A 25,730-nucleotide genomic window follows, 5' to 3' on the forward strand; every position below is an offset into this window, starting at 1 on the left:
TTTTCCTTCACTTTCTGGTCAACCTCCTCCAGAACCGTCTCTACCGTGTTTAAGTCAGCTGGCCACATTGGATGATGCAACACTAACACTCTCCTTTGTTGGTGGCTGGGCAAATATAGTCACCTCTGGGTCTGTCACTGGGCCTCCATGCATTAGAAGATGCCTGAAACATCTCAGCTGGAGGCTGACCAGGTGATCTCCTCAAAAAATCCAAACCACCGCAGAACCAATTCTCAAAATAAAAATGTTTTGGTGTTAAGATATTCAATAATCTACATGCCATCACAGTTCCATCACGGTGTGCCATATTCCCAACCGCATGCATCTTTCCTCAGTAAATGCTGATAACCTAAATGGTTATTTATGCAATGCCATATTAATAAGCTTGTAGTAATGAAGTAAGGAACTGTAACTGGTGTGACGTGTGTAACAAAGAAGGGAACGGACAGATAAGGAGTCCTGATACAAATTCAGATAGATTTCAGCTAGACTGATGTTTCTTGTTAGGAAGTAACTGTAAGAAGAATATGCTGAATGAAAATGGAAGGGTCTGTGTAAGGAACATAGTTAGAGATGAATAGATAGGGGGCTGAATCTTCACTGGGTGGTGGGATAGGGCGATGGCAAACATGTATACTATGAAAAATAAATACATATTTATTCGCAGTTGGGGAACTAAAGAAACATTCAAGGGGGCTAAAATAAGCCTAATGATGCCCCAGGTCTGAATTTAAAGATATGTGAACTGGCATTATAACAATATGGTGATTACATCACAATGTTACACCTGTTTTTCTAAGAAAAGACAATGTAGAAAAACAGCCATGTTAAAACAGCTGTCAAAATGAATTTTGTTATACAACAAGACATTTGCATGGCTAAATAGCTGTTTTTTCCAACAAAATACTGCAGGCTTAAATGTCAGGGTGTTGTCTTAGATGCCGTGCCCTGAAAAATATGTCTTCCCATGAATTAACTAGATATTCAGCTGTATAAACATCATGGGAAGAGTTAGTAACCTAGGATAAATGTACCTGCCAAGCAGATAATTTAAAAATATCTTTAACAGCTTATATGAGCTGTATTAAGGTCTGGACAAGAAGTACTGCAGTGCACAGCAATAGCCTGCTGAATTAGGACAGCAGAGAGTGTAATAGTTAAGGGCATAGACACAGAATGCAAAGGTTGTCAGGTCAAATCCTAAGAGAGGAACTGCTGTAGTTCCTCAGAGCAAGATACTTAACCCAAATTACTCCTGTAAAATATCCAGCTGTCTATTTTTTTTTGTGCATAAAGCACTAGTGAGCCAAATATGTGTTGTTTTTCAACTTTAACTGTCAATGCATCTACATTTTTTGGGATTTGAATACAAAAAGATGTATTAATAAAAGTACATCCATGCCACTGATGATTACAGCTTATGATTCACTATATCTAATAAAAACTATGTTTCACTTCACTGATTATGGAAAAAAAACACATAATGAGGTATAAATACAACACGGAATTAACTGCTGAAAAGATCGGTTAGGCTGGGGAAATGGACTGTGAAAGCCCTTTATGGACTGATTTGAAATGACTGCTTTAAAGCACACATACAGGCCCACATGAAACACGCTGTTTGTCCATGAAGGTGTTCCAGTTCTTTCAGCATCTGACTGCATTTAGAATCACATTTATTATCAAAGAGCTATGATGCCGTGATAGGGGTGGGGTGGTGATGGTGGTGGTGGTGGTGGTGGTGGTGGGGGGGGGGGGGTTGGAACTTTTAGGGGAGGGCAGTTGCCATTCACTACAACCAGGTAAACAGATGATACGCATCAAAGAATGGAAACACATGATAGTGAACTTACAGGCATACTGTAAACATTAGGATTCTTTATCCAAAGCCTCTGAAGGAAACGGAGTGAAAAGTCTTCATTTGCAATATAAACATTAAAAAAAAAGGTATTTTATATTATTAGGCATAAATATCCATAGATTATTTATATCATAAATTATGTGAAACCTACATATTATATTATATTGTATTAAATTATATTACATATTATTGCACATGCATAAGGTACATATGTAGCATGAATAAATCTTAATATAAGGACTTGTCTCAGTTTTGTTTTCCATTAATTTTAGGTAAGGTCTTCATATACCGTTTCCACATACACACTATTGAAAAATAACAGTAGGGCCCTTCCATGAAAATCCTTTCACGTGTAAGCTTAGCCATATTACTTCCCGAAGTGACTGTGAACAAAGGGTATAACAATATTTCAAAAGCGATACAAAGTTGGAGCCACTTGGTGAAATACGCTTTGATGAATAGCGACTCATCCAGTGCCCATTTCCCAGGGGTAAATATAATTAACGTATGCCTCGGTCCTCATCGCCATAATCTCCTTCGATCTCGGACCGCTCCTACTAAATTATCCTGACACAGCCGTGAAAGGGCGACAGCGGGCTGGCTCTTTAAGGAACAAATGAGCAACGAAAGCGAGCGATGGGAAGTTATCCCGAGGCATATGAAAGGTTAACTCGGGCCCATCTTTGGAGTGAGACGTGTGAAAAGAAACGGGGACGTCTTTAAGGAGGAGGGTCTAAGCCGATGGCGGTAGCTGGAAATTATTTATTCAAGAAAGGGAGCATCGAAGGAAGGAAAAGGAGGAACTAGGGCTTTGCTGTGGAATGGGACTGAGGCACATGACATCACTGTCAATTAATACATCTGCTCTCACATGAAACACGATCTAATCCCGAAAGGGAGGGTGTCCTCTTACGGTTATTTTTCTGTGCCTACCTGGTACTGTATATATGCAGTTTCCAGTGTTCTCTTAATGCTTGAGGGTAATTGGACGTAGACATATTTTAAAAATTTAAAAACGTAAATTGGTGAAATTCCAAAAAACATTAGTAGTATAGTATCGTTATTTCATATTTATGCGTCTGATAAAATTTGCCAACATGCTAACTATAGCGTCGTTATAGTGAAGGGTCAAGATTAAATTGGAAATACGGAAAAATAAAGAGCACGGGAAAGATGCAATTAGCAGTCGAATTATGGCGATTTTTTCGCATTGCGGCAAAAACATTTTCCGGAACTAAATTACTCAATAATGCTAATTTACCCTAGGCCTTTGAGAACCAAGAAGGCTATGTGTTAATCGTGTGTTTATATGTGTGAATACTGGGACTCCAGACAAGCCAAGACACGAGTATCGCGGATACTTTCATTGGATCAGTGTGGTGTGGCTTGTGTTACCGCTCATGTTTAGTTTGGAGATGGCATTAAAAAACTTGACTTTCTTTTATTCCCTTTTTGTTCCATATTTGAATTTCATGTGTTTGTGTGGATCCACCATGGAAAAATAGGAAGCAATTCCAAAGGATATTTTAAGTCATTCAGTTTTTCCATTATTTATTTATTTAACCGCTTAAATAACAATAACAATTCAGTGCTTTGCTGGGCTTGCATATTAACATTTTCTTAATCATTTTGTACTATAAAGACGTAATAGTTCAAGACATATAGAAGAAATTTGGAAATGTTCCGTCACCGAGAGAGGGAGTAGGAAATCACCATCAGGCTTAGCACTGCCGATGAAAGGTGCAGCCTAGTGGTGGGTATATGCAGGTATACGGCGCATACCCGCCTGGCTTACCGTATAACCACCTAAAAATGTCAGAATGCGTATCAGTCAGAAGTGCGTTTGCGCAATTATACGGTATAACATTACACCCACCTACTAAGGCACCAGTACAGCCCTGCTGCCGACGTGTTTCCGTAGTGTTTGCAGATCTTCCAGTAGGCCTCTTTGGTCTTCTCGTTGCAATGTTGCGGGAAAAGTTTGTTTCCACTCATGGCTGATCATTAAATAACTATACAATAACAGACTATTTGTGGTAATTTAATTGGCATGTATTAATTAAGAGAACGCCCGCAGTAAGCTAGAAATGAATAACCGTCATTTAACACAAAGAGTGATCACGTTTTCAGGTTAACAGATTCTGCTGTGCACGTTCCAAACAGTCCGATCAAATAGTGCTCCGATGCCATCTAGGCAAAATCAGTGATCACTTGGCCCAGATTGTGAAACTCTAAAAATCTTAGAGTCAATTTATTTTTTATTAAAACTTAATACATGTATGGACAGATACTGCTCTATAGTTGCATTGTTGTTATGAATAACAGTGCAGATAATTAGTATACGTAAACTCTGGGTATTTTGAGTGCAAATAAATGCAAAATACTTTTAAATTGTACGTGCCTGGTTACAGCGTTGCACAGTTATTTCTCCGTCAGAATAAAACAGAAAACACAACAGACGTCATGTACGGCTGGAAGTGCGTTTTGGCGCTGAATAAACAATGTTTGTATTGTAATTGCCGTGGATAGAAAATAGGGACTGTTGTATCTTTAAGAGGCTGTTGGTCCCTCGTTCGCAGCTGCTGGCTTGTGCGCTGTACGAGACAGTGGAGATTCATTACTTCTACAGCACAATGGACATTTATCACCCCGTGGTGTTATTCAAATTCCGTACCAAGCGAAGACCATCCCCACTCTCTCTCGCCTTCTTCTTCAGCAACACCGTTATTGTTAGGGTACCCAAGAAAAGCTTTCGTAAGGCAGAGCAGCAAGCCAGTGCCATTCTGAAACAGGCGTCCCATCAAGTCATCGCCGGAGTCTGCGACTTAAACGATCTGATATTCCTCGTAGCTTTCTTAATGTCTCTCAAATTTGTATTTTTTTCTCCTTCTTTTTTTTCTTCCTCTGAGCATTAGTGGGGATACAAACGAACGACGTGAGAAACTGTATTTTAGCGTGCGGGACTCTCTTTTTTTCCGTACACGTACCGGCCAGTTTTCTCTATGGCATCAACGCAAGATTATCCATCGACGGCTTTACAATTTTAGCAATAAACTTTATGCATTTAAAGACAGGGGTATCGGCTTTAACCGGCAGCGTATAAACCATCAGACAGCCTGGTTGTTTCACTCTCATCGATAACGCGATGTGGGAGACTACACATTCGAAAAAGCGCCTTACAGGTGCAGAAATGGCGAAGCGCAGGCGGAACTGGACTTTCAAGAAGGTGTCGTTTGCTGTTCGGTTTTCAAAGTATTTGTCTTTACTCGTGCACTGAAGCACAGAAAAACGCCGGGTACCGGAAGGATGCTGACAAATAATAGATTTTTGTCAGCCATGGGATGCTGGAGAATGTTTTCGAAGTTTGTTTCTGATAAGACTTTTCATTTAACAGGTTTTCAGAATCACCAAATGTGTTCAGACAGAAGGCCTGCTTTTACTTTTGCGATTTTATAACAGCAAACTGCATTGCGACGGAATCTAATTTTTATGTTCCCAGGGTATTTGGCAGACCTATTGTGATTTTCATGTGTACACAGTATTTACACTGGCGTTCACTAATTTACATGCAAACTAAGGTCTCTAGATTTGCCTCGTTGACAGTGCATGCTGTCAACTTCTTTTTGAGGGATTTATTTTTATTTTGTGACATTAGGATGCCAAGACCATCAATTCTTAACATTGAGGGTTTGAAAATTTTCGACACGAACAGTTTATTTTGCTATCTGTTTCTAAAAAATACCTGATAGAAGAGCAGGATATACATGATGGTCACGGTTTCTTTGCTGCGTGCTTTTCAAGTACGCTCATCATTAGCAAGCAAATTCACAAACATTATGAATCTATGGGTATAAATTATTGTTTTTTTTTTAGTTGACTAAACCAGAAAATTCCCACAGCATTAAAAAATTTACCGTTGTTAAATAAGTCATATATTTACGGAAGAGACTTTGTGGATCCCTGCAGCTGATTGTCCAAACGCAATTCTTGTACAATTTCTAATAACAAACCAAGAATTGTGCCTGGACATCTGTTGCCGGTGATTCGAGTTCATCTTTGTCTTCTCCGCTGATACACGCCTGACATTTTATACCGCGAGTATCATCCGTCTCTGAGTTATATTTTGTTCTGTGCAAGAGAAATGGTTTTAAACTCTTTGGCAAGTTTGTGAAGCCACAGTAAATTTTGTTGAAAATCGAAGAAAATAACTTTTTGAGGAGTTATGAAAGGTCCTGTATGGGCCGAATGTCAAGCATTTGTTAATGAAGCTGTAATTCATTATATTTCATTGTAGGCATACTGCAATATGGAATTAATTTCCTGCACAATTGTAGACTTTATACCAAAGTTAGAGTTCAAAACTACTCTTCAACATAAAATAATTATACAGTTCTATAAAATCTTAAACAACCCAATTAATAAAATCACACATTCGAGGAGATTTTTGTCAGTGTTTAGTTTTTTCGTAAAATTAATGTCTAGCAACATTCTTATAGTTAGGAGGGTTTTTTTTCTGAACTATCACGAGTAAATTGAGTAAAACTAAAAATCCAGGGCTCTGAAAATTGTGTGAATCATAATACGAATCGAAACTCGAAATGATCGTGAAATAGACATTTGAAAAAGGATATTCTTAGCACGTGATGCCTGTGGTTTATCTATAGGCCTACTCGCATCAATGAAGACAACCGTTTCTTCATTGACAAGTCAGTATTTTTTATAATAAGTATTATTCTTGAGTGTTTAAATACAATTAAGCGCCTTCTTTAACTATAAGTAAGCCAGACATGTTTTTCCAGCTTAAATAGTTTATTTTTGTGCGACACCACGGTTGTTTCCTATGGAAATTACCTTTACATAAGAATATTTTACGGGTCTAGCACATAAATATCAAGATTTTCTTACTGACACGAGCATTTCTTAGCAGTTTTATTACGCCATTATCAAAGGTAATCGAAAGAGATACCGGCATTTGTTATTCGACTTAGAAACTGGAGACTTCATCGTTGATAATCGTTGCCTTTTCCCAGTAAACGGGATTAAAATAGAGACGGCGAGTCAGGAGTAGCAGGAAACTTTGGTTCCTGTTTGGTGATGTCGTTATATCTGAAACAGATGCTGCCTACATAAAAATAAGATAATCCATAAAACAAGGGCCCCTGATCGTCAGTAAATATTTTACATTGTTGTTTTATATGCGTAGAAACCAAATATTTGTTTACAGGTAAGTATATTTCATAGATGTGTAAAATTGTAGTTGATAACTCTGTCAAAGTTAATATTTTATACGTTAAAGCAAAACATTGTAGTTAATACTAAGATCATGAAAATAACCTACGTTTTTAAATTGCCGAGAATCTAAATATGCTATAGGCCTATTTGCTTAATTTTTAAACTGTGTTGGGGAATCTTGCCATATAGCCTAACTTACATAGTATATAAATGTGGATCTCTCGAGGTTCTCTCCTTTGCTATAGCTGAATACGATTTCAGATTGACCGTGAGCGTAGTTCAAAACAGAGTCTACACCAGAAAAGGAATGTGTGAAATATTTACAGCGCCTTTATTATAATTGTAAATGCTTCGGTTCATCCTAATTAGACCGCGAGAAAGTTTCGTATTATTCATATAGGCCTAAATGTTATGAAGGAATAGAAGTATTGGAAATATGTGTTAAGCCAGAATTCGATATATATGAACCGAGAGTCTCATGCATCTTTAATGCACACATTGAAAGAGAAACGTATTCCAGAGCCATTCGTCGTGGTCATTGCAGCCCTTTTTACTGGTTTATTGGTTTAATCTAAAGGGGGTACACTTTCCTGGTGAATGCGCTGCAGCAGTCTGCACACATCAAGACGATACTGTTTGGCTGAAATAACTTGAAATGTTATTACGCGATCAAATAAATGAATTTTCATACGTATTTTTATTTAATAATATATTCACGATGCAGAAGCAAAAGTTGTAACTTGGAAATTGCGAGTATGGTTTCATTTAATCGAAAAATATTTCATAATTACGCATCCCAAGCAAATTTAGCAGTAGATTTCCTTGCGTTGTGTAAGCTTACGGTAGCCTGTATCATTAAAATAAGTATTTTTTTCATTACTTACTCTATATTATACCGTGCTCAATACGAAAAAATAAAATCGACGGTGCAATATAAGAGTTTGCATTACTGCCAATGGACCGAATTTCTTGTAGTAAACACCGTTTATTTTATCCTTGCTTGCATAAACAGCTATTCTGCATTTACTCACCAGTTCATCCTTTTCACGTTAGCCTTGAAACAAAAATAAACCGATAACTGCACTGGATTAAAGGTTAATAGGTTATTTGTGGAAAATATCGCCAATCCTTTATGCCACGTTCATTGTGTTTATTTCCAGTTTAAGGAAGTGAGGAAAGTTTTACTTCGTTATTTATTAGTGCAAATCAATAAAGAAATATAAATGATTAATGAACATGTAAACAGTGCATGATTTTATTTATATTAAAAGCTTTACGGAAGTAAATACTGCAGCAATAACATATACCTAAGTAACATTTATCTACTTCCGTAGTTTTGTGCATTTATGGTTATCATGTGTTGTTTCCTGTTCCTTTTCACCTGCATTTTTGTGTATTATTTTGTATATTATTATCAGCAGTAGCAGTGGTGGTATGTCTGCTATTGGTTGTAAATTGTGTAATACAAAAAATCAGTCCATTTCATTCTTCTTGTACGAGACACTATTTTTCTAAGATACACCATCTCTTAAATGTGTTATGTGCAATGTGACGTACACTATCATAGTTTAGGTATATGCAATATGTAAATAAATATCAACTTGAAAATGATAACAGCCACTCAGGAACTTAACACACATATGTTTGTCAGCCCATTATATGCAGTTTGCCTGAAATGCTGTTAAATGTTGACCCTGAAGTTTTTCTTTTGTGCTGTCATTTTGTAAGACAGAATCACTAGAGAAACAGGTGCTAGAATGAGGCTGCTGGGCCACCAGCTAAGGGCAGCCCCTGAGGCGGACCCCCCTTTCTCACCTGCATAGCTTCTACCACCTACTGTTTGGACAAATACCAGGTATCTTAATAAAAGGAGACTGTCACACCTAATGCAGTGACCGGGGATGATGCAGATGGCAAGCGGATCTGAATGGGAAAATCATTTTAGGAAAGATTGCACATATAATTCTAAGTAGCTTAAGACCGATTTAAAATAACGGAAACACAAATCTTACAAATTCTTCTCCCGGTCTAGGTTGTGGGTGAACCTGGAACCCATCCCAAGAAGTCACAAATTACGCACAGCAAATTCAAATATATCATCCACATTCATTTTTTTTAAAAAGCACTACCTGAAAAAATAGTATTCTCCTTGAATTACCGTACTTGTATAGGTTAGTGTATAAAAATACTTCAGGTTAATTGCCTAAAAATGTGGCATGAGAGGAAAAACTAGGTTCAGAAGAGTCCACAGCCTTTAGTGGGTGGTAAAGTGCAGGCCTTCCTGTGAACCACATGGTGTGCGCATGTGACCTCATCTGCATTTTCTCTGTGCATTGCAGGTCTCCACGGTCCTACATGCTCTTGTATATAACTGAATATACAATGGTTACATTTTAATGCTGCAAAATAAGGTTCTCAGTGAAGCTGCTCCATTTTGTTTGGCCAATTTTATGATGTCATTCAATAAAGAGAAAAACAATTTACATCAGCCAGTTGTTTGATGTATTTAATTCCCAGTTGTAGGTTCTTAAATACAAAGTTACAAAGGACATTTTCAAATGATACTGGTGACAAACAGTAATTTCTTGATAATGTTTAAGAGCTTTATGTTGCTCTAATCAATCATCTAATTGTGTTTTTGTTTATATAATGTGTTAATGCTTGCTGTTCCTTGCCGAATGGCCTCCTCTCGTTTGTAAATTTCTTATGTTCTTATGTTCTTGTGGTTTAATTTTTAATTTCAAGTTCTAGTCATAATTTAGAACATTTAAAGTGTAAAATGTAGGAAAAAATGTAAGGAATTGAAGAAAGCTTATGAAAGAGGAAAGGCAGAAGGAAGCTATAGTCCTTGTTCTGTCTCAGTTTAGTGTAACATCAGTGCAGCAGACTTCACCGTGGATGCGATCCCTCCTGGATCCAGCTGGGGGATTTGTTTGATTTAGAAACTGCAATATTGGGTTGTACATGTAATCCATGCCTGTCTCCATAGCCCCTTCTCCAAACTGTTATCTAATTGTGCATTTAGGAAGTTTAATCATGTGCTTATGAACAAGTGTGTTTGTATCCGGCGCCACGTTTCTGTGAAGTTACTGTGCTCTGCCAGTGTTTGTTTGGAACCCTCCACCTTCCTATCACAGTCCAAATGCGGGTAGATCTTCAGATTCAGACCAGCGGCTGCCTCCTCTGTCCCGGAAATGCTAGTAGTTTGTTTGTTCAAGGCACCGTTTTGTGTCACACCCTTTTTCACGATTTTATGCGATATCATAAAATATAACTGAAACTTCTCCACGCCTCGATTGCAAGCCGTTCACTCGTGTCTGCCAATCTGGATCGCTCACTATAAACAAAGCTGAACTGCAGATCTGCTGCACCTAACAGAACCCCATTCCCACATAATAGCTGAGCAGAAATACTGAGCCTAGCTCAGCTTTAAATTCAAAAGTACTTGGTTAATGACAAACAAAATGAATGATCCACATAAGAACAAATGGCAGTTTCATGGTAACATTCACATCGTCCTTTATAACTCAGAAAACCAAAGCTCTATTTCTTCTATGTTTCATTGCACAATAATGAATGGAAGAATCAGGGTTGAGGAACCTCATGTTAGATGGTATGATGGTGGAGCAGTCCAGGAAAATAATCAATAGGCTGAGAGATAATGAAACATGGATTCTCAGTCATGGATTTACCAGATATACTAGCCTGAGGAAGCGTCTCACATCCTATAGCCCACGCTGGTCTGTTCGATAGGACTTCCTGTTCCTGGAGGTGTTTCCAGTGTCTGCTACAGTCTTTGCCCTCCATGTTTGTTCCCAGGGGTCCAAGCTATAACCTCTAATGTAAGCATGCATTTCTTCTGCAACAGTGGAGCACAATAGCAACCTGTTTATTCCTTAGATGGTTCAGATTACTGAACAGGTAGAGAGGAGCAAATCCTGCGATGCAGCAGGAACAGTTCTTCTGTCTGTATATGTGTGCTTATTTATTTTTTGTTTTCGGACACGTCAGGGAGGAATGACGCAAACTATCATCTGCTCCTAACACAATTCCTCACTCCGTCTTCACTATCCCCATCAGAAGTGGTACCAGCCAGGGACTGTCATCTTTGTTGTCACTGGTAGCCCCTGTTTTAGCCACCCTACCATGCTCTCCACCCCATGACAGTGATCATCCCACTGGCTGTAGTCGCACCGTACATATATATGGCCAGGCGATGGACCTGTGACGTCACCAGTATCACATATTCACGGCCAGTCTCCTTTGTCAGGATCCGTTTGTGCAGACCAAAGAGACTGGTGTCGAGAGACAGCTAGGGGCAGCGGCAACATGTACGCATGCGGACACGTATGACATCAGTATGTGCTGCACGTCTGACGCATGCGGTTTCTCTAGCTGATGTCACATCATGTGATCAGCCTTGTATAGCCTATTTTTAAAGAACAGAAAACAGGTAATGTGATTTTATTAAATGTAGCCCCACCTCTCATGTAAAAGAAAATATGACACCAATTAATCATCAGTGTAATTTTATGTATCCGGCAAATTGCTGCCAAATTGGACATTTTCTAAAATATATATCTACAATTTGGATAATTAAGCTTGCAATGCGTGGTGTATTTTAAAACATGTCCCAATTTGACAAAAAACAGTGAGGAGATCAGGTTTTGAGTTCTTTTTTTTTTTTTAATATTAACGTACATTTGGAATTTGCACTTGCAGCGAGTTAACTGCCCCTTTTAGTTACCACATGGATCAGGTCAGCAGGCTGTCACAATGTGCAAATAAACAAACATTTCAAAAGAAATTATTCAAATGTCCTCGACAGCCCATGAGATGGGTAGGATAATGCTCGGTGCATATTTTTGATTTAATGCTCATGATTTATTAAAGCATTCCATTTAATTTGAACTCTCTAGATAGAGCTGTGCATGCTTACTGTGCTGGGTGAGGGTCACTGGAGGATCGCAGCGGGGACGACCAGTTTCGGGAGTGACAGCTCGACCGGAGAGCACGGCGTGTGTAAAATCTGCTGTGAGGTGCTGAATGCCTACAGATGCAATACAGGACGTGTTAGGGCCAGGTCACATGCAATTTGTCCTGAGCAGCTTACATGCCACGGCGAGGGCGTGTAAGAGGTGCTCAGATACAGCTGGATTACATTACAGCTTTTCGCATCGGTAATGGTGGCTTTGCAGGCACTGCAGACCCACATGGAAAGATAAACGCCTGCCACAGCATACTGCAGTGCTGGCAAATTCAGCGCAGGCTGCCGTGTACAACGAAAGGGCTGAGAACAGAAGATATTTCGCTCTTCCTGCTCCCGTCCTTCACAGCCAGCACCACCACCTCCGGGCACCCCGATGTCGCCATAATACGAGGGGTAGGGGGGGGGGTGCTCTTGGGAGTTCTTGTCCTGCATCACTGACGTGAGCCTGTGGGTGGTACGGACTGAGCGTCACAAAAACCAGGTGCAGGCTGGGATATTGTTGTGCAGGGGGGGGGGGGGCGGGGGGGGAACTGGTGCAGCAACACAAAAGCAACTTTTTTTTTTTGCATCAGCATTACAGTTGATGGGTTGCAGGGGACAAGGTCATCCCCCTTTGGGGACCGTGAAAGGGGAGTTTCTAAGGATGCGTTGAGGGTCTGGTTGCGTGTGGTGGAGTGAGTTTATGCACTGGTCATCAATCACACTGAAGTTGGAGAGAAAGCTGCAGTCTGGGGCATGGATGATTCCACAGTCCCATGTCCATCTTAGGTCCACAACGTCCCACACAGCTCGCCATTAGGTCACGGGGTCCTGCTGCTGGCCAAGGTCATCCCCCCCCCCCCCACCCCCATCCCCTTGCCCTGCATTCTCCTCACTGGTCACCCATTGTGCACATGTTGTCCTGGAGACCCCTTCGTCACAGAGACATCTCCTTTGTCATACACAGAGGCTTTGCTGAGGTCAGGGCAGAAAATAAGATGATGGATAATCCCCTCACCGCACAGAAACACGCATCTCTGTGGCCGTCCTTCCCTCTTTCCCAGGATGCACAACACACAGTGTATCCTTTGCAATGCATGGAAACTTTGACTATACATTCCTATTTTGGCTTGGTCCATGAAATGTGTGTTTGAGTTTGGTAACATGCAACTTTTGCGAGTTGTCAACAATGAATTCGCTGTCAATGATAGACCTTTCAATGAATGATCTTCCAGCATTTCTGGTGTCCACTTTATGTTTTCAGAAGGACAGCAGGACATTCAAGGTTGCATGAAGATAATGTCATGCACATAGCATCATGCCCACGTAGTTGGATTGATGCTACAGACTTCTACACTGGTTTTACAGAACGTCATTGTACCCTTCTGTACTTTAGCCCCAAATCCATCAGTTACCTGGCTGGTTTATAGCTTCATAGCTGCTAGGCAACTGGTGCAATACACAAATGGAAAGGAGGTAACCTCAGAGATTCCTGTGTTTGGGAAGAATTCTGGGGGTATCTTTCATTTAGGTCCTGCTTCTGCCAGAGGCTATAGGAATGCAGTCTAGAGGTCCCTCAGATGCCATAGAAGGTCCTTTGGCTTGCTAGACTTCCCAAATGATTGTACACAGAAAAAGGATTTATCTCGTTGTCAAAAAATGTTGTGGGACCTCCTGAACCACAGCATTACTAACCCCTGCACTGCTCCCCCCCCCCCCCAACCCAAAATTTTCACCAGCCCACCTCCCCATCCTCCAAAACTCCTACCTTCCCTGCTGACCCGTGCAAAAGTAGATAAAAGCTCCATCAACAGTATCACCGGGCACATTTACAACTGAATGAAGGGCAAGAATGGAGCAGTTTGTGGAAGAATGGGGGGGGGGAGAGCGGCGCTCACAGATGTTGGGGTTGGGGGGGGGGGGGCATAGCGACCTATTGTTGCAAAAGGGGAAAGTGGAAGATGGGGAGGGTCTGCCTTTTGAAAGTTGATTTGTGACGGAGTGGGGGAGATGGCCGAACCAAGAGGCAGAGGCCAGTCAACTACAGCTGTCCGGGGGGGGGCGTGTGAACGGGGACTCTGGGGGTCACACCGAGAGTAGCAAAGGTTGTGTGTGTGTGTGTGTGTGTGTGTGCGGCTGTGCTGGGTGGCAGTGGGATCCTCTCTGGGTGTATTATTTAGGCTGCTTAGAATAGCAATACTGAAAGGTCTTCCCTGAACAGCTGGGATGAAAAGGCCACTACTATTGGTGACCCCCCAAGTCCCCATCATCTTCCTCATTCAAGAGGCGATAAAGAAAAGTGATCTAATGAAGTCATTCCAGCAGAGCCCTTAAGAAGAGCTTTTGGCACGAACAGAAAGTTTCTCAAAGTTCAGCAGTGAGGAGCATAGCTAATTTCACTGAGGAAGACCAAACCCCTCACATCCTCTCCTGCATCTGCCTGGCCTTCATGGAGGGCATTGAGACCAGCCCCCCAGCATGAAAACACACATTCACACACCTAAAACCATATATATCATTGGCTGATGAAGACAGTGCCTCAGTGAAAGCATAATATGTCAGGGAAAAATCCCGTCGAAAGGTCTATGGATCGCAAGTTAGGTTAAGTTCTTAAAAAGCTCATCCTAATGCAGACACTAAACTTAAGATATCACCTCATTGTGGGTGAAATCCCCCAGCCTTCTAAATAAACGTATGCCAACAGATGTTACAGGCCCATAGATTCAAATGTATTTTTAATTTTCAACTTCAGCTTTTGTTTAATCCTTTTTAGCCGTTTATTCATGTTTTAATAAATCGATTAATCGATTAGAAAATATCATTTATACCATGAAGTCTTAATCACAACACATACATGTGAGCAGCAAAGCCAGCTACATGTAATCCCTAATGTTCAATGACATCATGTGACAGAAGATTCAATCTCTACATCAGAATTTCCTAGGCCCCGAAAAACATTACATTGTAGGCACTGTTTAGTGCAAAATGACAACTGGCAGATATGCGTCTATTGAAATATCAACAGCACGAAACCTTTCCTGTAACACAGACAAAGCAGCCATCAAGGGAACCCTGCGAAGTGGAATTTTCAGTAGGGGGCGATGAAATATTAATAGAGGAACTGATGTCCACAACATGGATTAGAGATCAGGTTTGTCTGATCTTTAAACCTCCAACACAACGTCTGTGATTTCGGTTCATCTAAATGGTGACTTCAGTAACACGTAAACTCCAAAGTGCAAAGTGGTGATAAGTGTTGGCATGAAAGACTCTTAAAGAACGAATGTTGTTGTGGCCTAAAGTAGATAGGCAAAGCCACAGATCCCTTAAGGTACTTCCAAATTCCAAATGTATGCAAGTAATTCCAGTGCTCATTGCTGTTTAAGATCTAGATATTCAGACACACAGGTCAGGCTCTGAGTCTCTAAACCCCTCTAGAAAAGCAGAGAAAACCCCAAAGCGTCACACACAGTCATACATGTGTCTTGACCTCAGCTTCAACGTTCAACCCAGATCCTGCAAGCTCTGCTGTGATTACGGCATGTGGGGGGGGGGGGGGGGGGGGGGGGGGGGGGGGAGCATCAAGTGCCTATATGTCAGGGGTCAGTTTGGTAATCTCCATTGTGTAACCCCCCCCCCCCCCCACCCCCAATCAGCATGCTGGGCTTATGAAAGAACAAAATAAGAAAAGAAAGGAGAGATGAAGCTCAGGGAGCAAGAAGCCCAGTGAGTCTCATCCTGGTTGAGTCAGGACAACCCATTCTCCATCATTCTCTTGTAAGCCAGGATGAAGGGGGAGTTATGGGGGTGTTTAATCCAGGTATTTAACTGAAATTTCTTCAGTTCAGCTGTATTAACGGGCATAAGCGAAGTTTAAAGCTCTGCAAATCACTTCAGTCGTGTTGGGGGGGGGGGGGGATTCCCAGGGACTCTGTCAACCGTCACTCAAAGAGAGTCAGAGAGTCACTCAAAATGCTGGTGATGAAACCGGGCAGCAGGTGTCCAGTCGAACATGAAACCCCACTGGCGGACAGCGAAAAGCTCGTGTGGCAGACATTGTGGGTCATGCTGCCCCCCCCCCCCCAAACATATTACAGCCCACCTTCGGGACTTCACAGAGCGATTTGGATAACTGTGCCCTCTCCGTGCCAGCGGGTCACCTTGGGCTGAGGCAGGCCGCAGCCCTTCACACGCCGACTGTAGCCCATACACCTCGAGTTATCATACGGCCTCACAGTAGCCCACACAATGCCAACATCAGCAGCCATCTGCTGCATTTTGTGAGGGGCCAAGTTGATTTACTACTAAAAAGGCCCCAGTCTGATGTGACACTCACCAATGGGCATAACTAGTATAGAGGCTCGTGACCTCAAAGTTTAAATTGCCTATACAAAACCCTAGAAGCTAACAGGCTAAAGGGGGTAACCCCCAATGTGGCCATATGAAGAGAAGAAGCTAACAGGCTAAAGGGGGTAACCCCCAATGTGGCCATATGAAGAGAAGAAGCTAACAGGCTAAAGGGGGTAACCCCCAATGTGGCCATATGAAGAGAAGAAGCTAACAGGCTAAAGGGGGTAACCCCCAATGTGGCCATATGAAGAGAAGAAGCTAACAGGCTAAAGGGGGTAACCCCCAATGTGGCCATATGAAGAGAAGAAGCTAACAGGCTAAAGGGGGTAACCCCCAATGTGGCCATATGAAGAGAAGAAGCTAACAGGCTAAAGGGGGTAACCCCCAATGTGGCCATATGAAGAGAAGAAGCTAACAGGCTAAAGGAGCTAAAACCCATGTGCAGCAAACACTCTTTAGGGCAGGGGTGGGCGATCTTATATTTAAAGGGCCGGTGTGTATGTAGGTTTTCACTGCAACTCCATAATTAGATTACTGAAGAGTCCTCACACTTGGGTTTGAACAGCTGACCTAAAGGTTATCCCAAAAACCTGCATACACACCGGCCCTTTGCGGATAAGTTTGCCCACCCCTGCTTTAGAGGGAAGGAGCTAATGAGCTAAAAGAGCTAACAGGCTAAAGGAGCTAAGAGAGTAATAGTCAATCTAAAATGAGTCTTATAAGTGATTAATCTGAGAACACATATCTTACGTGTCAGACTTCCTTTCTTCAACAATATGTTAGAAATAAAGATGTTGCTGCATGTATCCATTGAATCAGTGATGAGTTTACTTTTATATAGATCTTTATCATCCATTCACCAGCTTACATACATAAATATAACATTGTAAAACACAGAGGTGGTCTGATGTATCAGCCTTGATTTCTTCTCAATTATAAATTTGTCTCAGAGGGTTTCCATGTAAACATTTCAAATAAGCCTCGGCTCTTGGTGAGAAGTGCCTGGGGGGGGGGGGGGGGGGGGGGGGGGGGCAGGGCCTGGGGGGGGGCAGGGCGTGAGCGGTCTGAGGCAGGTTTATCTGTGCTCGCTTCGGCCTCCCTCCCTATCCCTCTCTGTCAGGGCCTGTGACGGGTCAGAGTCCCGATCTGGTGGCGGATTGAATTGCAAATCTCTTGCCTTCTGTTGCTGTCCACGACCGAAGTGGCCAAATCCTGGCATTCATGTGGTAATGGAAAGTTGGGAGGGGGTGTGCATGTGTGTGTGTGGGGGGGGGGGGAGAGGGCGGTCAGGGGGGCAGCAGGACACCAAAATGGGCCTGAAGTCCATGGGAAACAGTTGTGGCCAGAACAAAATCCCTCACCAAGGCCTGGGAACCTCTAAGTCAGACCGGGATCGCTGCAAAATTCCTCACCAATGTCTGCTAGAATGTCACAAGGACTCACACTCAGAAAGTGACTAGAGTGACCTCAAGCATTTTCAAGCTTTTGTGATAATATTCTTTCTTATTGATTACAAAATAACACGGGAGCTATTTAAGGATACAACCTCAACCACTTAAAGTATGGCTTTACCTTTTAAATATATAAACAGAAGAGATTGCAGTCTGTAGATTCTTCTGCAGTTTAACCAGGTTCTCTCTTGGAATCACCAGAATCAGACGTAAAAGTTCAGTGGCAGTTCTCACCATACAGGTTGCTCCACCTCTCCGTGCCACCTGTTATACACCTAGTGTTCCGTGGAGATGGCCCAGTGTCTGCAGCACGCAGCCATGGCAACCACAAGAGGAAAGGGAAGGGGGGGGGGCTGTTCCCGTTAAGCAATACACAACTATTGCAACAGGGCAGATTGAAATGTGGATTCATCGTACCAAGCCAAGGGCAACTAGGGGCAGACAACCTAGTGATTCTCACAACAGAGTATTAAACCAGTAGTACCTGTCACTCAGTTATTCTGCATCCACTAAGCTCATTGTGTAAACCAAGTATGACAACTAATCCTTCCAGAACTCCGGAAAAATTGAATAATCTAAAAGTAAACATAAATAAATTCACCGGCACACTGGGGTCCATTAGGTACCATCAGCTGGTGAAACACTGTTCAGCTTCAACATACGGAGTCATCATGAACATCATCAACACGGGTTTATGATACACAATTGTACATCTCGAGGAGAAACTCGGGGGATCAAATTACATCAAGTTCTTTAAGATAAAATCAAAAGAAGGGATTGTGCAAAAATGAGCGCTTACTATCGCTTACCAGACACGTAACAAATAATTGAAAAGCGTTTCCATAGCAGCTCCAAAGTTGAGGCAGTTCTTTAAAAAGGAATTAAAAAAAATAAGAGATAAATACGTAAAAATCAATTACTCTCAGCCCCTGTACAAAGGCAAAGGCACTTGTAGTCTCTCTACTCTGCAATACTCCTCTTTCTTGTCAATTTATTCGTGTCTAATTTGTAGCATTAAGTTGGATTGTAGTCCGAACAGAAAACTGCAGAACTTTTGTGCAGTGTGATCGGTTCAGAGTTTTTCATAGAAAACACTGCCATTTACTGGTGTGGAGGAAAACTATAGAAATTGAGAAATGGACGCATCACTGGCAAACCGAATCACCTGTTTTGATAGCATGCATTTTGCGTCCAACATAAGAAACCAAAGTGGACTATAGAAAAAATACACTTTAAACATAACTGACTGATAAGCCATATTAGCACTTAAGACAAAAAGGTTTGATTATTTCCAGTTGTTTCTATAAAAATTGCAGACCACACTGTGGTACCATGGTGTAACGCAGCTTCAGTCACCGCATGCAACTGCGGTGCTCCGAGTCTGACAGCAGCCCCCCGCTTGTCACAGGGCAACAGGAGGATGTCGGGCCAGTTTCTGGGCACATGGTGTGGATGGGCGATGCAGACGGCACCAAACAGGCACTCAGTCCAGCCTCCAGGCTCCAGATGCCAGACATCTCCGTTAGAGCCTGGTGAGCTTTTATGGATCGCCATAACACCCACCCTCTGAGCCTGGGGGACATGCCCCCCCCCCCCCCACCTCCGAAAAAAATTCAGGCTCAAAGGAAGAGGTTGACTTTGGCTATGACCGACTTGCAGCCAGTGCTGGAGAAATGCTGGCCATCATGTACGGTATAGCTGACTGCACGTCCCACCGCTTCAGCTACATCGGCGCGCTGGCATGCCCCGCGCTGGCACAGCTCTCGCCGGGCACAGCGCTCCACATGGTGCCGGCTCAGAGGCAGAAAGGGCACATAGAAGGTGATGAGCTTCGCTGGGATGATCTGCGACTGATAGAATCCACCTAGAAAACAGTACGCTGTATCAGGGCAGAGAAAGCACGTGTCCTTAACGCATCACCTGCTTCATGCAATGCGGCAGTCAGGAAGCAGTGGCTTCAGGGTGCCACCTGCAGGAGGTCTTGTGGTACTACAGTTTATTTAACTGCAAGACTTTCATGATGCACGTAAGACTCATGTAACTTTCTTGCAAACAGTACAAAAGAAGTCAGTGAGACCACATGGTCTTGCCAAAGAGACACACCTCGCTTCCTTCAGGTTAGCGAAACACGCGTACATCATTATCATCAGCAATCAAAAATCTCATTCACGACTGCAATTTTGCAGCTTAGACGAGCACATGCAGACGAGCCCCTCAGGCTAAACGGCGGAATTATGGGGCAGCCTTCTGGAGATCAGGGCACTGGCCAGCACGCGCGCAATCTGGGCCGTGCGACGGGAGCCCAGGCAGACGCGGCTCTTACTGTTCGGGTTGTTAAACACAGCTTGTGCGAGGGAAGCTTCCAGATCCCTAAGGCGGATGTCGTCCCGATCCTGCCCCTTTAGCTTGGTCTTAAGGGTCAGCTGGTTGATGATCTCCTCCCCAGTCGTGCTGCAAGCACACATGACTGGTCAGCTCCACCAGTTAACTTTACTCTCGTCTAATAATTTATTATTTAGTACAACAGGATTCTTATAACAGTGTGCTAAGTGAATGAGTTTATAATAATCACAACTTAACTGCAATATGTAATATTACTAAAGGGGGTTCGGCAGTGTGATGTGGTTGTTTTTTACGTCATACGCATGACAGAGACAAGTGAAGGAACTGAAGTTCAACATACACTGATGTGACACATAGAGGCTGATTTCTTGTGCAATAATGATACTACTCATAATGTGCAATATATGTTTAACACACTGATGTGCAGCATTGCTAACACAATACAGATTCTAAAGACTTAAACACTTCACACTAGCACTCTTACGGTCACTCGTGGTCACTTTGTCAATAGTACACGTTATTTATTGTTAGTTATTTGTTGTTTACTGTTTACTTAATGCCAGTTATTGTAATGTTGCACTGCTTTGTTACTTGTCTTGTCTGTGAAAAAGGCATTCAAGTAAGAATTTCATTGTACTCTCTAAACTGTACTTTGTACATATGACAAAAAGTTTGAATCCTTGACTGTATAATGCAAAATAACTATTTTAAAGATTTAAATGATGAGAACTGGCTTTGTAGGAATAGCAAGGGTCTGATGGGTGATGTTTGTGAGCTGGTGCCCCGCCTGCTTTCTCAGGACTGATGGGGAACCTGTACTGGTTTCCACAGGACAACATGGGAGGGCTGCTCAGCTGTGATTTATAACTGGGGACATGGGGAGGTGTCAGACATGGCGCCGTACCTCATGAAGATGTACATGGCCTTGCGGTAGTTGGTCTGGAACAGGACATGGTCGGGTCCCAGAAAAGGCACCAGCACGTCGATCACGCCAGGGGGCATGTTCTCCATCTCATCAAAGATGAAAATGGAGCGAGCACAAGCGGTGAGGTTACCCTCTACCCAGCGCCTCAGCTCCATCTGGGGGGGGGAGGAGGAGCAAGAGAAGGTAAATGCAAGCAGAAAAAGGAGAAGTAAGAAAGTTTTTGGCTGCACACAATAACATATCATTGAGACATCGCAGATCTCCTGGTCAGAGAATGACATCGCAGCCGAAGACTTGCACAATGTTTGTTTGCTGATCAGAACTGAGAATGTGATAAGCCTAGCAGGCTCATATAAACCCCCAATGCGTTGGACGGGGAGGCAAGAAAGAATTACATGCAAGACTAAAGGCTGGCACATAATATTACCTTATACTGATGTGCCATGTCAGCCTTAGGAAAGTGCAAGGTGGGGATGAACTGGTGAATGTAGGGGCTGCCCATTGCTGCGCCATACAGGTGACGGCCCACCATGGAGCTGACCAGCGTCTTGCCTGTCCCAGAGGCCCCGTGGAAGGACAGCACCAGTGGCCGGTCGGGGCTCTCCATCTGCAAGAAGCCAGCCACAGCCTCCGAGACCACCTCCTGCGCCAGGGGCTGCCCGTACAAATTTTTGTAGAGGTCCCATTCTAAACCTGAACAGACACAGACATCATTAACCTTTCGTATCTACTGCAGGGCTGCCAACTTTGGTCAGCTGGCTGGAGTGAGATTTTCAATGGAAGTTTACAATGGAACAATATAGATTTGCCGTAGGATATCTTGGTGAGGGTGAGAGTCGGAAAGGCGGAGTGTCACGCCAGATGCGTGAGAGTTGGCAACCTCGCTCCTGATGGAACACAAATTTCTCTCTATTATCAATAGAGCAGGGGAATCCCAACTAAAATTTAAAGAGGTCCAGTTAGAAAAAATTTATTGAAGCAAAAGTCCGGAAGATCATAATGTCTAACTTTTTAGTGTGATATATGTTTAAGTAGCCTATTAGTTGTATCAACATTGCATGTGATCAGTACCTGACTGTCAAATCAAATTAATTCAGTACAATCCAAAAAACGTTTTGACAATATTTATTGTCACGTGACACAGAACTTCGGCCAACTGGCTGGCGTGAGATTTTCAATTCGAGATGTCTGCACACACATGTAACAGTTATTACCCTGTAAATAATCTGCTTTTGTATCTAACCATGTAAATACACTTTTGACGCAAGTAATGTTAGGTTTTATAATGGAATAATATAGATTTACCGTAAGATTTCCACCGTGAGTCTGAAAGTATGAGTGTCATGCCAGATGCTTGAGATTTGGCAGCAATGAAAACGCACATTTTTTGCTTCACCTGAGTTTATTTATATAACAGATAACATTACTTTATACATATGTTAAAAAGCAGAAACTTAAACGAACATGAAATCCACAATAAACTACGTCTATTTATCCAACATGTTATATAACACATAGGCCTACTGTATTTGAAAATTTTTCAGCTTTACGATTTCAGGACATAGCAGCCACTCTGTTAGGAACATTACGGCTTTCTGGTTGCGGATGTTAGCTTCGCTGCTGTTATTAAGTAGCCATTCTCTTAGGAACATTACGGCATTTTGGTTGCGGGCGTTAGCCACGCTGCTGTTATTGAGCAGCCACTCTCTTAGGAACATTACGGCTTTTTGGTTGCGGGTGTTAGCTTCGCTGCTGCTATTAACACTAATGGCACATTAGCGCAGACAAAGGGCTGCAAAAGCCAAACTAGGTCTTGCTTGGAGGTTAAAGGTGTTTGACGTTCATAGGCGTGGGAAACGGCGGCTCTACTGCTAAACAACTACCGAAAAGACTACAAACGCTGCGCCGATTAAAATAGAAGCGTCCCGTCAGGTTTTAAATAATAACTTAATGTTTTGGCTATTGGTCCGGGTCTGTATGGGACAGCTTCTGGGTCCGGAGCCGGACCGCGGTCCTCCTGTTAGTGACCTCTTGCTATAGACAATCCCGATTAAAACCGCATGATCTTAACGACGCATGCAAGCTCGCTTAAATATGTTCATGATGCGAATTTTCTCTCTGAAATATGTTTTGCAAAACAAATTAAAAATAAATACCCAAACGAAAAATTCACCACATTCAAATTCCACAAGGTTATCAAGATTAGATGATAACGCAGAACGCCACGTCAATGACTTTAAGTACACTTTTTGACCCTAGCCTGATGGTGACATCATAAATACACATACACACACACACACATATATATATATATAGTTTCGGTAAAACAGCTTTTACATTTTAAATAAATCGAAGCGCATCAAGTCACCCTATCCAGGCTGTGGCTGCATCGACAATCGACTCTTTGTCAGTACAGTACATTGTCTCGTTCTGTTTTTCTTACCTTTTATATCTGGATTAAAGTCACAGTCGCAATTGTTCGACATTGTGCAGTAAACTGATTTCATATTCATTTGAATAGCATACACCACCGAAAAAGGACTACAGGAAAGTACCAAAAATAAAACTAGCATGAAAGGTGCATTAACGGAGCGCGCCATAGCAAGCGCACCGTAAACAGCTTCCTCACGTGAAACCGCGGGCCACTAGAAGTTGCTGTAGTCTTTATTGAGGTCAAATTCAAGCAACATGCCCTGAAGGGGGCCTAAAATAACAACAACACCCACAATGCATCTAGCAATCTAGCTATCCGTCAGCAAAAAGCGGAACTATGGGAACTATACCACTATACCACTGAGGGGCGCACAAGAACACCTGTAAAAACGGCATTGAACTGTTACAATGTCATAAATCCATATTTATGCACACGGAAATTTAAATTTCATTTCATATTTTAATCTAATTTCGACATAACTTTTTTGCATTCTATGATTAATGTTTCGGGGCAAATAATATGTATGGGAAACTCAGTTTAATATATAGCAAATATCCAAATATTTATTTATTTATTTATTTATTTATTTATTTATTTATATTGTCCACATGCTTGACTCAGCATTGCACATCTCCTGTAAAAAAAAATCCTTGTATGTTTACTTTTAGATGTTTATTTGTATGTGTGTTTTGTTTATGTCATGATACCAACCGCGCCAAAAGAAATTCCTTGTACTTGTCTGTACTTGGATGAATAAACAAAGATTCTGATTCTGACTATCATGTAACATCAGGTCATTGCAAAAGGGCTTATAGGAGTATTCATACCTTCAGTACTGTGCAAAGTCTCCCCCTGGCTCAGAGGAATGCCACCTGTATAATCCGGAGACTTTGGCTCTTGGCACATTTAGGGCTGAAGTTCACTGATCTGATCATTCTCACCCCACACTACTGGAGCACAGCCCTGGTTCTCGGCAGTCAAAAATATTTTTTGACTGGCGAATAGTGTTGGTATATCAGTCCTCAGATAAAGCTCTCAGATGAACTATGATAGATTCATATACTGTATAAGATGTTCAAAGAAATATTCCGAAACCTTTTATCTGAATGATTCTCATACGAACAGTTAAGTTCCAAGGTCATGCACATCCCATGTAGCAGCTCACAATTCCTGATTAGAATGTAAGGCCACAATTAATAGTTTCTGCTTCAGGTAAAATGCAAATGTTTAATTTATAGTAAAATGCTGAATATACAGTGTAAATGTAGGGCAGTCTAAAAGACAATAGAGATAATGAAATCAACTCTAAGAATCTGTTTTTCTTTTAATTATCTAACTGTAGTTAGGTATTATCTTGTTGATTAGGTTATTTAAAATAATATCTGATTCAATAAAAGGCATTTGTTGAGCTACTTCAAAATGACATAGCATTGTTTTTGTAATCATATTATTATCCTATTCAAAGTGTTATTAACAAATCAAAATTCAAAATTTCGGAAATATCAGTGTTGGTTTTCCTTGCTTCATCATAGTGGAAGACGTTAAACTGTGTTGGGTTTGTGCTAAATGTGATGGGTGACTATTATTTGTCTGATTTTTAAAACCAGCACATTTTAGAACATTCCTCAGTTTAATACACAGGTCTGGTTTGGGCAGTTCTCATTTCTCACCTGAGGTAAACTTTGTCAAACTGTTGCTGATTTTACTGCAGCATCGTCATAAAAAATGTTCTGCCGACTAGTTCCGTTACAGAGTAGATAGACAGCCTGAACGACAGAGTTCTATTCCATAGATTGTGGTCACACATTGTGGTTTATTTTCTGTACCTGTCTCCTGATGTGTGATTTTCAGCGATCTGGATCCTTGACTTGGCTTTGATCATGTATCGGTCCTCATAGTATGCAGAAGTGAAAGGCTCAGGTCCAGAAAGTACAAATCCAAAGCAAGATTTTGTTCTAACCAACCAGTTAGGCATTAAGAGCCACAGTCACAGGGTACTCAACTGGCTGGTTGGAACAAAATCATTGTCTAGATTGTTACTTTCTGGACCTGAAATTTCCACCTCTGATAGTATGTAAATGAAATCCATTTTCTGGAAATAAACAGAGAAATAGCAATCTCCATTCTGAAATAATGAGGGGAAAAAACAGTAATTTCAACAGGTA

The 25,730-nt window shown here is 41.8% G+C and overlaps 1 protein-coding gene and 1 long non-coding RNA gene across 2 annotated transcripts; one reads left to right on the forward strand and one right to left on the reverse strand.

Annotated features, from left to right (window-relative positions):
• The first annotated feature begins 4,451 nt into the window (after positions 1-4,451).
• LOC140581638 (uncharacterized) lies at positions 4,452-9,581 on the forward strand. The gene is made up of 2 exons (XR_011984754.1): positions 4,452-8,948; positions 9,126-9,581. It is a non-coding gene; the product is annotated as an uncharacterized lncRNA (long non-coding RNA).
• Positions 9,582-17,886: 8,305 nt separating this feature from the next.
• On the reverse strand, positions 17,887-23,761 carry tor2a (torsin family 2, member A). The gene is made up of 5 exons (XM_023801203.2): positions 23,575-23,761; positions 21,559-21,824; positions 21,111-21,286; positions 20,187-20,314; positions 17,887-19,727 (listed from the first exon to the last, which is right to left on the reverse strand). The coding sequence occupies exons 1-5, from the start codon at positions 23,729-23,731 to the stop codon at positions 19,483-19,485; spliced, it is 972 nt and encodes a 323-aa protein (XP_023656971.2). The 5' UTR covers positions 23,732-23,761; the 3' UTR covers positions 17,887-19,482.
• Between the last annotated feature and the right edge of the window lie 1,969 nt (positions 23,762-25,730).

Source organism: Paramormyrops kingsleyae, chromosome 2 (genome assembly GCF_048594095.1).
Source record: "Paramormyrops kingsleyae isolate MSU_618 chromosome 2, PKINGS_0.4, whole genome shotgun sequence".
NCBI classification, from domain to species: Eukaryota; Metazoa; Chordata; class Actinopteri; order Osteoglossiformes; family Mormyridae; genus Paramormyrops; species Paramormyrops kingsleyae.

Excerpts from the sequence above, each read along its gene's own strand:
- tor2a (XM_023801203.2), bottom strand. The coding sequence starts at position 23,731 with ATGGCGCGCTCCGTTAATGCACCTTTCATGCTAGTTTTATTTTTGGTA. Across the intron at positions 21,825-23,574 it reads CTTTAATCCAGATATAAAAG|GTTTAGAATGGGACCTCTAC; the intron begins GTAAGAAAAACA and ends GTGTCTGTTCAG. Across the intron at positions 19,728-20,186 it reads TGTGTTTAACAACCCGAACA|GTGGATTCTATCAGTCGCAG; the intron begins GTAAGAGCCGCG and ends ACTGTTTTCTAG.